This window comes from Branchiostoma lanceolatum, chromosome 2 (genome assembly GCF_035083965.1).
Source record: "Branchiostoma lanceolatum isolate klBraLanc5 chromosome 2, klBraLanc5.hap2, whole genome shotgun sequence".
Classification (NCBI taxonomy): Eukaryota; Metazoa; Chordata; class Leptocardii; order Amphioxiformes; family Branchiostomatidae; genus Branchiostoma; species Branchiostoma lanceolatum.
The window spans coordinates 13,499,936-13,512,445 of record NC_089723.1 but is presented as its reverse complement, the minus strand read 5'-3'; the positions used below and the strand labels follow the sequence as shown (position 1 = coordinate 13,512,445).

At 41.7% G+C, this 12,510-nt stretch overlaps 2 protein-coding genes across 2 annotated transcripts; both read right to left on the bottom strand.

Annotated features, from left to right (window-relative positions):
* Nucleotides 1–749: 749 nt before the first annotated feature.
* On the bottom strand, nt 750–1,927 carry LOC136426716 (polycystin-2-like protein 2). Its single transcript, XM_066415464.1, has 3 exons — nt 1,486–1,927; nt 1,178–1,331; nt 750–964 (listed from the first exon to the last, which is right to left on the bottom strand). The coding sequence occupies exons 1-3, from the start codon at nt 1,702–1,704 to the stop codon at nt 804–806; spliced, it is 534 nt and encodes a 177-aa protein (XP_066271561.1). The 5' UTR covers nt 1,705–1,927; the 3' UTR covers nt 750–803.
* A 455-nt stretch (nt 1,928–2,382) lies between these two features.
* Nucleotides 2,383–10,330, bottom strand: LOC136426839 (polycystin family receptor for egg jelly-like). Its single transcript, XM_066415559.1, has 12 exons — nt 10,091–10,330; nt 9,364–9,588; nt 8,666–9,215; nt 8,355–8,533; nt 7,460–7,720; nt 7,148–7,308; nt 6,732–6,824; nt 5,445–6,001; nt 4,055–4,272; nt 3,695–3,861; nt 2,764–3,245; nt 2,383–2,561 (listed from the first exon to the last, which is right to left on the bottom strand). The coding sequence occupies exons 1-12, from the start codon at nt 10,328–10,330 to the stop codon at nt 2,383–2,385; spliced, it is 3,312 nt and encodes a 1,103-aa protein (XP_066271656.1).
* Nucleotides 10,331–12,510: the final 2,180 nt, after the last annotated feature.

Sequence of the window (12,510 nt, the reverse complement as noted above, 5' to 3'; positions counted from 1 at the left end):
ACAACAAATTTTCAACTCTTTATTTCCCTTTTAAAGCGTCAAACAAATAACTTTCTGAGGCCATGTTCAGAATCGACTTCATATTTAAAGATACGACTGTTCTAGCCGTTACGCCAAACGACGCCTTGCAAAGAGCCAGAGGTAGTCTTTCGAGGTCGAAGATGACTGTAAGTTTTTAAGGTATTTTCTCATGAAACATGTTTTAAAAGGCAATATGAATTAATTGATTAATTATATAAGGTTTCGTGCCAGGCTTAGGTTTACCTAGACTGTAAGGACAATAACAATATTTACATCGTTAACTATTCACGATTTAACAAAAAATAGGTTGTGATCTATCATTTTCACAACAGAGGGATTTGGATAAAAGATGACAATCGACATATTTAACTTAAATACTAAATATTAATTATGACTTACGTACATGCATAACATCCATTGTTTTGAAAAAACCTTTCTAAGCTACTTAAGTACAGCAAGGAGCCTTGTGAAATAACATTTGTGCATCAAAGACATCTATATACCATTGATGATAGTAAGTTAAGATTTAAAAACAACATATTCTGATAAAGGGAATCATCATGGATACATGTATTGCAAAACACCTCCTCACCAACACTCACTCACAATTACCTATCAAATGTCATAGTTAAAAAGTCATAGTTAAAACGTTTGAATCAGTTGAGGTGGAACGTAGCTTGTTGAAATCATCTACTATTTGTATTGACTATTTGTCATATAATATTTCAATTATGTCGAGCTTTTGTCAATTTCTGGTACCTCAAGCTTTGCTCAAACTGAGTTTACACGTGATCCTGGGACCTGCATGGTTGAACGTGGATCAGTCGACGCTTCTTGCACTCAAATTTGTACATCGAGTCAGTCATCCTGTGCACTTCCTGCAGTACCGCATCCGTCCGCTGGAAAGTCTCGTATATAAAATGGTCAGGAAGTGGTGCTTCATCTTCAGAAACGACAAAATGTCTTGGGTGTTTAATCAATTCATCTTCTATCCTAAAGGTAATCATACTAAACAGGCCACAATACTTGGGTACAGGGCTACATAAAGTTTCTTTATAAGTTGTAGGGATATTCAACTGCAATCAACCTGCTGGTTTTCATAGGAAGAATAACTTTATAGTTGCAGGAGCTAACAACGATGGTCAGAAAAGGGTACCTGGGATGTCAGAGTCTAGGGACTTGTGACGCATGCCCAGAAAACTCCTGAAGGAGTCCCAGAAGTAATCCCCCATCGCCGTGTCCACGCCGATCTCGTCAGACGTCTGGCAGTAGCTCATCCAGTTACAGAGCATCCCGACTCCCAGATTCATCTGTAGAGAACAGACGTATTCAGGCTGTATAATGCTGTTTAATAAAGGTTCCTAAAGCTAAAACTGAAAAACCTTTAGGATGCAATTTAGGGGGTGGTTGCTGGTAATATATATAGACAAAATAACGAAAAAAATAAACTGATTTTTGTCTGACCAGGTAAAAGACGAAGAGCATGACGAATGTGGAATAATACAGAGGTCCCATGACACGATCCACTGCCTTCATGTCATCCGCAAAGACACCGACGAACGGCCTCCCCAAGCTCATCTCAAACAGCACGTACGACGTTTTCTTAAAGCCGGAGAAACTCTCCATGTTTTTGCCGAAAATCAGGATCCCGCTTAAGCCGTAGGCCACTATTACAACCAGCATGTACACCGCAAACCCAAAGGCTTCTCCGTATATCAGCTAATGAAGATGGAAAAAGATACAGGTAAGTCTTGTCACTGACTGTCACAGAGTTCGCAATTTCTGGGAGGAAATAAAAGATTGGTACTTCCATGTTTTTCATAGAACTTTGAAGATTAGCCTAATAGATGTTATACTTGGGAATTTGAGAGATGATTGTCCACTTATAACAAACACATTAATACTACTTGCCAAAAACTTTATCTTCAATGAAAAAAGAAGTTACATCTCAATAACACAATTCATCCAATACGGCAAAAGATATGAAAGTGTAGAAAATATTATAGCAGTCAGGAAAAATAAGGCATCTGTGCATTTGAAGAAATGTGAGTTTCTTTTTTTTGATTTGAATATTATTAATGATTTCCTTTGTATTTTTCTCAATTCTCAATTGTATGTTTATTTTCCTTTACCAATTCAATATATATGATCTGTATTTAGTTTACTTTCTGCTTATATATTATGCGTTGATGTATCTATGTGATCCGTGAATCTGTGGTATTTATGTATTTATGTTTCAAAAAGTATGTACTTCTGTTCTTCGCATATTGATATTGTTTAGGTTCATGTGGAAATGCAATAAAAATAATCAAAAAGTCTTGTTTTACAAATATAACGTTGCCATCTCGGGTTTAAATGTACTTAAGGAGTTTTACGTACACGAGGTAGAGCGTAGACGGTAGCGACACCCCTGGAGAAGTTGAGAACCCGGAGGATGCTGCAGGTGCTGATGAAGATGGAGAAGGACAGGGTCTCCTTGAAAGTTGCGTCCCATTGGCTGGCGGTACTGATGTCAACAAACTCATTAATGCCGAGCAGCCCTGTGACAAATCCCACGTGCAAAAACGTTAGCGTTAACATCTCGACGAATTTCGATCTCTAAACTTGACCAATAAACAGCAAGCGGGACAGCATATGATACGTTTCACATAATTATGCAAAAGACGATTTCGCAGCTTGGCTTAATGGATTTGCGTTCTTCGAAATGTCAGAAAAACTTTAGGATAGTTTGTCAATCAATACCTTTTGCTTGCTGTAAGTCACCCAACACAGCAGCTGCCGTGATGTACCGAAGTCCGAATGTCACAATGACGGCTGTCGACAAGCCAATGTTGCACAGGATCAAGATGTTCCAGAAACTGCCGAAGTACAGACGGCCGCTCTTCCGTATGTTCCAAATCTCATTCAGAACGTTGTAGATGAAGAAAAGAACGAACAAGAGGTGGAAAAACATCTGGACGAAGTCGTCCGCTGATTGGTACTGGAACAGTCGGAAGGTCTGAATACTGGGCCGTAGGTGAGCAGCACCCCCTGTGATGTACTGCAGCCTGAACACCACGGTGCTGAACAGCTTCACGTCAGGGTGGTAGAAGTTGATCCGAAGGATGAGTGTGTCTGAAACCATCAAGATCCAGTTGGTTTGTTTTAGGAATTCTATCACTGCAGCAGCCTGACCAGCATCTCGTGGCAGGTCCACTGTGGTGTAGCACGCCGAGGTACCGTTTCTGAAAAACAATTACAATAATTCACTAGCGAAACAGAAAGGTATCTAATCAAATCAGAATTGGATTACAAAGTTCCATAAACCCAGAGCATTAATGGAGAGAAAAAAACGATGACATGGAAGTTGAGCAGATCTTAGCGAAAAAAGTCATCAACATGAAATACTGGAAACGTGTTTTATATACCTGACTTTGCCAACAACATTTCTAGTATCATTGTGCGAACAGATTAGTCCACTGTGTCGGCCAAGAGCTTCGTTTCGTAGATTCATTAACAGTTCAGGATAGAGCCTTTGGTTACTGTGTTCGAGGTCTATGTCTATTGGGTTCTCTGAAATTGAATGGACATCTCATAAATTTTAGTAGTACGAATTCTTATTGACCAATTTTACACACCAAATGAGACACAAAACGAAAGCGTTAGGATTCACGATCATCTGTCACCTGGATACTTGGTGGTTCTCTCCAGGCGAACGGGGCCGATCCGGAATGCGTTCGTGCCGACTGGAAACTGTTTGTCCAGCCACCTAAGCTTTTGCCCGCTGTATCCGCGCTCTGGGTGAAGGGACGGCATCAGCTCAGACAACATCCACTCCCAAGCATCGTCTACTGTGGTGACCTGCAAGTGGGAAATTAATTCCAATATTCTAGGGCACAGGCTCCCGGCAGAAAAATATCAACATGGGTTGGCGATTTGTGTGAAAACTTGCTTATAGACGGATAAAGGGGACTTCATCGCCATTGTGAGAAATACATTATCTTACAGTCATGTAACATTCCCAGCTTGAGAAGGACAGATTTCCTAACCATACCTCTTCATATCCGGATAGCAAGCTGTTCTCCAGCGAGGTCCTGACGAAGTAGGCGTGTCTGTCTAAGTCCAGAACCCCGATGTAGAAGGCATTCCCGGTGAATATCAGTAGAAACACTAGGACCACCAGGATGCTTCTACCTTTAGTCATCCTCTCGGTCCAGTTCGGGTCATGGTCAGTTTTCTTCGGGGCTGGTGGCAAAACCCTCCGAGCGGGAACTTGATCAGAAATAAAGAACACAAATGATTAATCAGCAATATAGACTACCAAAGATATTATGTTCTGGGTGTACACAGAACAGAAATTCGCAGAACTTGGAATTTTCCGCACAGGCGTAGATGTATCTATTCGTGTAGTCAAGTACTGGTTACATCTCAAACAATTAGAATTTTCCACACATACCTTGCAGATGGACGCATTAATATGTCAATAACATATACGGCTGTAAAAATTCCTGGCTACAACATGTAAAATAAATATTAGACAATAGTGGGTATTCTTTTCTCTGGAACTCAGTATGAATTTACCTTTAGATAAGAAGCGTATATGTGCATTGTTGAGGAAAAGGCTGGAAGATGTATTCATTCAAACATTCATTCTTGATCAATTGTCGACAGATAATGGTAAATTAAGATTTTACAAAAAACTAAAAACAGAATACTCGATGGAAAATTATGTACTGTTTCTAGATAACTTTGAGCTCAGATCGGCAATTAGCAAAATTAGAATTAGCGCCCACCCTCTTGAAATTGAGAAAGGGCGGTACAAAAATTTACCTGTCAGGGAAAGATTTTGTAACTACTGTATGGCAAAAGCGGTGGAAGACGAAATACGTTTTATCTCAAACTGCCCCTTCAGTGATCAGGAAAGAAAAGAGCTTTTTAAAGAAGCCACCCAAAACTTACCACAACTTGCCAAACATTTACTGACGAAAAGAAAACTAGAACCCTGTTAACCTCCCGAAACCCACTCATTACAAAAAAGTGGGACACTTCGTCTTCCACTGCTTCCAAAAACGAAGTCATACCCAAAAGTCTTAGATTGTATTCCGTAGTAGTTACCATCATAATCCCTGCTCTTCTTTTGAATAATACAGACTGGAGAACGCTCTTTGTCCGATGAATTTGTCCCCCAAACTCTCCGAACACAAGCTGTCACAGACCACACAATAGGTCTGATGATGGCTGCCTTTGTGTAGGCGATCAGAAAAATCTGGAAAGTGAGTACCTTGGTTAAGTCACAAAGTTTGGCAGCATGCATGGGCAGGAAATGGTCTAAGCCCTCATTTTAAAGATTCTTCAACACGTTTCTAGTAGTACCTTCAAATGATGGATGGATATAATTGAGGGTCACTGACGCTATAAACTCTCGGAAAACAAAAATGGAAAACTTGTGCTGACCTGAACAGGCTCCAGTAGAAATGTGGAGATCAGGAATGTCAGGACGAAGTCCTTCAGCCAGGCCCGGCTTCTCTCAGCTCCAAACTGCAGACTGTACATGATCACGAAGAAGCTGCTGCTGACAGACGTCAGGATGGCGAGGACCCACGCCACCGTCTTGTACGGAATTCGGCGGGTGGATGGAGATGTCGGCGTTTTCATCAGTTTTGAGGGAATATGATTTTGCAACGGAGATTGCTTGCGAAACATCGGCACAAGGATGGCGTTAACTGGAAAAAACACGGTGAACGATGTTGCTGCAGTTCCAATCAGTTCCGAAAGACGGAGAGTGATCACGCCAGAGTCGAACAAAGTGACATCGTGTGAAACTAGTTTAAATCCGTGCCACATGGCGCTGCCCACCATCCACAAGGTGATCTGGGTCAGACAGCAGACCAGGCGCTGCGCCCGGCTGAAGTGTTTCACACCGGAGTTACTCATGACTGACAGGAGCAAATGGTCGTCGTATAGAAGATAAGAAAACGTCGGTAGGGTGTACTCTGACATCCTAAGGTAAATATAACGGCATATCTCAAAGAAAAGGAAACCAATGTCTCAAGGCAAAGGGAATCGCTTCTATTACATAATGGGTTTTTGGAATTGCCTGTCCGGTTCGATTGGCGGAAACAGGTGTCCAGCTTTTTCTGCGTTTGGTTGTACCTCCAGCATAATTCAATAAAAGTGCAAGCAGTCTGACGTTTTTACGCATGTTATGGCACTTTTTTTTTTTTTTTTTTTTTTACGCATGTTATGGCACTTTAGTGTTACGTGACGTCGGCGTGGCGTAACGGTTAGAGCGTTGAACTCGGAATCTATAGGTCCCGAGTTCGATACTCACCATGCCCCGACGTTGTGCCCTTGGGAAAGGCACTTTACACTACCTTCCCGGACGGTGGAGTGACGCCCACCGAGCCTATTCGGCTAATCTGTCAAACTGTGTGCCAAAAAACACACTGCGGATTTGGTTGTCGATGTGCCAACATCTAGCACATTTGCCACTGAGAACCGTTAATTTTTTTTTTTTTCTTTTTTTAGTGTTACTGTTGGTGTAGATCATTAATTGAACATCATTCCTATTTAAGATTATTGACTACGCTAGAACCACAATCAGATCTACCTGAAGCTTTCCATGGAATGCATTGACTTCATCTTTCAATGCCAACGAATCACAGTTTCAGACGATCTATGCACTCACTCACTCAGTCAGTTAAGGACAATTAAAAATATGCGGGACATACCGCATTTCTCCATCGGGTGCTGCCTTCAAGGTCCTTATTGTCCTGCAGTCTCCTTTAAAAGAGGACAGCCAGGCGTGACATGGGAAACTGTAACTGTGGACAAAAAACGCAGGCATCAATTTTACTCATGATCAATGTGTTATGACCGGGCGAATATCTGCTTTCTACTTCATTCTACTTTCAAAAAGGTTCATCTAAAACTTACCAAAACAATTATGTTTGAAATCATCTATTACATATTGACAGTTTTCCTTAACTTTCCTCAAGAAGCATTCATATAGACGAAAAGTGCCAAGAATTCCTACAGCATCTAGACCTTGAAAATTGCACTTTGGCATGGAGGCAGCGCCTTTAACCAAGGATTGAAAGAATTAGAGTAAAAAAAAAAAAAAACAGAATATTGCTCCTGTACCCACCCTTGTGATGACTGTATGTCCCAGACCTTAATGCTGTCTACGAAGAGCGACTCCATGGCGCCCTTCCCGGAGCTGTCGTGCCAGACCTGTACGGACTGGAGCTTGCCGATGGATGCCGGTGTAGTCATGATGTGGTAAGTGTCACCACCTCTGGCTAGGACCTAAAGACATACAATCAGGGGGATTTGAGATTATGGCTGTCGTTGCTCTGTTGTGTTTCGTATTTCCATGGTAATGTCTGCATTATTTGGCCCACAAAAGCCTTTCGTGTGTTCAAAGACGAAGAAATATATTAAGCACAACGCTTCTCACCAAGCCTGCAGGGTTGAGTGTGACCATGGCTGTCCTGCCCTCGGACCCTATGATCAGCAGTCCGACTACAGACGCCGTGCCGGCATCAGGCTGTGTTCCCGTACGGACAGACACGACGTAAACATAGTCCGCACCGGGAACCCCTGACGGGATTGCGGAGACTTTGGGAACAGCAACCATGCTGGTGTTTGAATTGGCGATCTTTGCTTCTTGTCTAAGAGCAAGGCTGTCTGTCACTGCAGCGAATTTAGCGATGTATTTCTGAAAAGCATTGATATTTAAATATAATATTTTTTAACACTCGATACTGATGCAGACAGTTTTCATGGCACCGACTAACAGTCGTAAATATTTATTTAAGCTTAGAACATCATATAGAATTTTCGAAAAATCGGATCAGTATTGATGTTGACGTACCCTGATGATTGAATGTAATATCAACAGTTGGGACATCAAAAATACCATCCACAGTGCTAAGATCGCTCCATACACGGTCGAATTTGTGGACAGATTGCTGTCAATGTCGGTACCAAACTTGTCGAAGTGGATGAAATTAGGAAGCGCCAGAAAAGAAGTGGCCAGGATCACCCTGGAACTTTTCCCATCGCTTTGTCGTGTCATGTCACACGTGCACCAAGTGGTCGTCTCGTTCGTTTTAACCCCAACCTCAGATGCAGATAGTAAAGAATATTATTATTATTATATTGTAAGGAAAGCAACGGATTAAACAAAAGGCGGTATCAATTTTCTTTCAATCGAAATCAGCTCAATCTAGCACTTGTTAATTTGACAAAAATGAATTTCACTCAGACAAAAACCTCCAGAAATTGTTAGGTAAGTCATCTACAATTGAACTAAGTAGTTATATTCTATCAGATCAGTAAGTAAGTAAAACCTTGCAGCGGTTGTTATCCCACGTCTGGTTCTCGTTTTTCCGCATCAGACAGGAGACTGCGACAGTTTGCAGTGTAAATCCTGCTGGGCTGCCATCACGACCTGGAGGGGGCGGCGTCTGAGGGACCGCTGACACCAGGAGTCGTCTCAAACTTCCGTGGTCCCCCAAGTGGTCTCCACCTAGTACGCAACAAAACATAGGTAGACATCAGTGTTCGTTGGTTAGGTTGCTCATTTTTGACATATCAAAGGAAAGATAAGTAGCGTCAAGCCGCTTCAAGAAATGCAAAAGAGGTGACCAGATCAGTTTACCTTTTTTCTTTACGCCGACCATGAGCCAGCCGCGTTCCATTTGGATCTCCGGGACAAATGATTGATTGAAATTTGAGTAAACCAGGCCAAATGGCATGTCAAAACCGTCATAATTAGTGATTTCACGCGGTTTGACAGTTGCAGTGAAGTCGTATTCTTTCTCAGTTGGGAAATCATGAAACCGGAAGTACACCTGCAGCTTCGTGTCGACGTCATCGACTGAGAATCTGAGCAGAGGCATCTGGCCTACATCGGCAATGTACATGGCGTGATACTTCATGTTGGTGTCTTGATGAGGAACCTTGGTCCGAGGGAATGAGCTTCCTGCATCATCGAGGTTCTGCCTGTATGATGCCGGCAGGGTATCATGATACTGTTCGGCTGAGTCACTCGTGGTCCCAAATTGCAGTCTTTGTTTGACTACGACGGTGATGTCTGGCTGCACGTCAGATAGACCGCTGTCTTTGGCGATTGTCACCATGACTACTGATGAGGATACGTCGGTTTTCTCAACAGTCCAAAGAAATGGATCCTCGACAAACGCCACAACCTGCAGCAGTCACGGGGTAAAAGTACGTTACATTTGTTGACCACAACCTTCGTGCGCACTGGACATATTTATGTGTATGAAAATTGTGTATGTAATTGTTATAGTGACGTATCATCACAGATTTATGACAATATAGGGATATTTGTACCTTCAAGGTGGAATCCTGAGGAAGGTTGTCCTCCTTTGTGAACACGATGGAGCCGACATCCTGACTGATAGGAACGATGCCGATATCAGGGATGCTCTTCTTCACGGTCGTGAGCACGCTGTCAGATCGGATGTGCGTACCTTCTCCTTCCGGTGGAGTCTTTTCCAGCAGCTTGTCTGCTGCCGTATCCAGCAGTTCCAGCAGATCTCTCGTTTCATTCATCAACTATATTGGGGCACACATTCTCTCAGAAAAAGGAATTTTTTTAAATAGATTATCATCTCAAATCTTTTATTTTGGGGCTAAAACGTGTCTGTTCCATAGTTTGGGCATCATATCGTGCCGAACTGTTCGTAAATATTGCCACCTGAACAGTCTTCTCTAATGACAATGAAGATTCTGATTAGATTTCAAACTGTAAACGCCAACACAATAAATTGGACTTACCCAAATGTTCGACTGAACATCCTCAGAATGAACCATCCACTGCTTCTTTGACGTCACGTTATGCAGATAAGACACGTCACAGAAGCAGTGGATGGTTCATTTCTTGACAAAGACTAATGCTGTTCAGTTTATTGTGTTGGCGTTTACAGTTTAAACTCAATTCAGAATGACTTCTACCAACACAGATTAACTTTCAAGTGATGACAATGAAGATTATGGTTCACGGTGAATAAAAATGGAGTCAACTCTATACCAGTAGGAAGGAGAGTCAGACACCAACCCGAGACTTTAATCGTTCCTGTTCCTTTTCCCGTTGCAGCAGCTGCTCCATCGGTGACAGGTCGGTAGACTGGACGTCTATCAGCTTCTTTACATCATCTGTGACTCCAGAGGAAAGGTCAATGGTCATCTCCATAGCAACGGCCTCCCTGCTACTGCCCTGAGCTCGTAGTACCGATGCAGTTGCGTCAGTTACTTCTGTATGTTTGGTATGGATCACGCAGTAAGTCACTTTTGCCATTCTTTACTACTAAAGAGAACTGGCTTTTGCATAATACACCTCGACCTAACAATTTGGGATCTTCACAAAGTAATGTAAAAGAAACAAGAACCTTTGAGAAGCTCTTTGTGATCCTCGATTGAACCGCTGAAGTAGTTCACCTTCTCACCAAGAGTCTTGATTAGACCAGGTATCTCCGCCTGTAGTTTAAGGAATTATTGTGCCACCTTTTACATAGTATGTAGGAAATAACGCAAATATCATTTGGGTTAAAAACCGTCGAGGGTGGACAGCATGAATTATCTGATGAAGCTAAAATCATTTGTAACAAATGTGACATGATGAATTCAGGATTTGTGGTTAGATTACCTCTTTTAGAAAAGGAGCGTGGGTTGACGATTTTTGAGTGGTGATGAAAACTGGATGTGGAAGTGTAGGCTCGGCTGTGCTGGGCAGAAGGGTAGGGTGTGTGGTCATGGGCGACGTGCTGGAAGCTTCATCATCCAAATAATCAGATGATTCTTCATTCTCAAGGTCTGTGGTGAAAGGGATAAATCATCATTTGATTGAAGAATGGTTGCTTAACCAAAAAATATCTTGAATATTGGCAATAAGAAACGTTTTGTTTGGAGAGGAAGTTGCTATCTATATTAGCAAAAAGACTATAGATAGACACAACCTTTCGACGTCACACGGTTTCATTACCTCCGAAGACGAAAGGTGTTGTCGTTTTGGCGGATGTTGTTGAATCTGTAGGCATCACATCTGTAGTGGACATAGTGGAAGTGTCCATCAGACGGGTTGTGCTGGTCTGTTGTGGGGTCGGGAAACCGCTGCTCGATGAGCCAGTAGATGTAGTTGGCGCAGTAGTTTGCGGTGCTGTTGTTGTAGTTTGTTTTAATGTTGTTGTCAATGGTGTGGTCGATGCTGATGTTGTTAATGTTGTAAGTTCTGTGTAAAGGATGTAAGTGTCCTAGTGTTAGATCTATAAGTAATTTTGTTTTAACTGTGATTTGTTTACTAGTAATAGTTTCTTTGTTGCGTTCCTTGTGCACTTTTAAATGTGGCATTGTATATTAATCATTCAAAGTGGTATATATTTCGACCGAAAAATAGCAAGAACTTGCTATGAATAAAATAAAATCTATCAAAGGCTCGTATCAACAAAACTTGTTTGTTTCGTAGGTAGAGCCATGTAAATACTTATTAATGATTGCACGTTACAAACTGACACAAGAAGAAAGTATCGGACAAAGCCAATAACTAAGACGGTACAACAGATACCCTACCGTTACAACTATATCCGTCTTCGCCCAGTACGAACCCTTCACTGCAGGAACAGCTGAAACTTCCTACAGTGTTGATGCAGGTCTGACTACAGCCGATTCCAAATAAACACTCATCAACATCTGTAGACCAGAAAACAAATAACCATATAACACTGATAGTAAGGCAATAATGTAATAGACTAAAGTAAGAAAGGTTCCTGCTTATCATAACCATTTCAACAACTAGCTTCGTATGTTATACCGGATTTCGTGCCTTGCCACTTATTCTAGTTTTATGCTTAGCTGATAGTCCTGAGTCTCCTGGCTGAAGGACTTAATTGACGGAAGCTGAAGCAAATTATCATTTCATCAGCAGGTGAAATTTTTATGATGAAGGCTAATCTTTATTTCGTACCTTGGCAGAAAAGATCCTGCTCTGCCCATGATCCGTCTGCCCTGCATGTTCTGGTTATCACGTCACCGGAAATGACGTGATATCCATGAGAACATGGATATGTGCAGTTTTCCCCCAGCAGATAAGGACAGTCGCACACGGGCCCGGTAGTGTTGGCTTGGGTCGGCGGGTCAACACAAACTCCCGGAAATCCAGCTGAAGAGAAACAGAAGTTTGAGAAGGAAAAATCTGCATGATAACTTCCTCTATAGTGACAGACCTGTCTTCTCATAGGTATATCCTGAAGCCATAATCAAAATGGGTCTTTCATCAAGATTTATATAATGAATGAACTTTTATCCATTTATTTATTTATAGCCAAATGATTAAATATGACTTGTCGAAGCCGGTATTGATAAACTACAAAATTGTTAAACTACAAAACAAGAAAATCATATTGATACTCAGAGGTAAACTGCCTTTTGATTTCTTTTTTATAATGGATATAAAGTTACACTAGTACGTGCACAGAACTGATA

What these genes read in the sequence shown, in the direction of transcription:
- LOC136426839 (XM_066415559.1), bottom strand. Translation starts at nt 10,330, where the DNA reads ATGGCAAAAGTGACTTACTGCGTGATCCATACCAAACATACAGAAGTA. An exon ending in GGTCGGCGTAAAGAAAAAAG is followed by an intron (nt 8,534 to 8,665) that starts GTAAACTGATCT and finishes GTTGCGTACTAG; the next exon opens with GTGGAGACCACTTGGGGGAC. An exon ending in TGACTTACAGCAAGCAAAAG is followed by an intron (nt 2,562 to 2,763) that starts GTATTGATTGAC and finishes GATTTGTCACAG; the next exon opens with GGCTGCTCGGCATTAATGAG.
- LOC136426716 (XM_066415464.1), bottom strand. Translation starts at nt 1,704, where the DNA reads ATGCTGGTTGTAATAGTGGCCTACGGCTTAAGCGGGATCCTGATTTTC. An exon ending in TGCTCTTCGTCTTTTACCTG is followed by an intron (nt 1,332 to 1,485) that starts GTCAGACAAAAA and finishes TGTTCTCTACAG; the next exon opens with ATGAATCTGGGAGTCGGGAT. An exon ending in CCTAGACTCTGACATCCCAG is followed by an intron (nt 965 to 1,177) that starts GTACCCTTTTCT and finishes TCGTTTCTGAAG; the next exon opens with ATGAAGCACCACTTCCTGAC.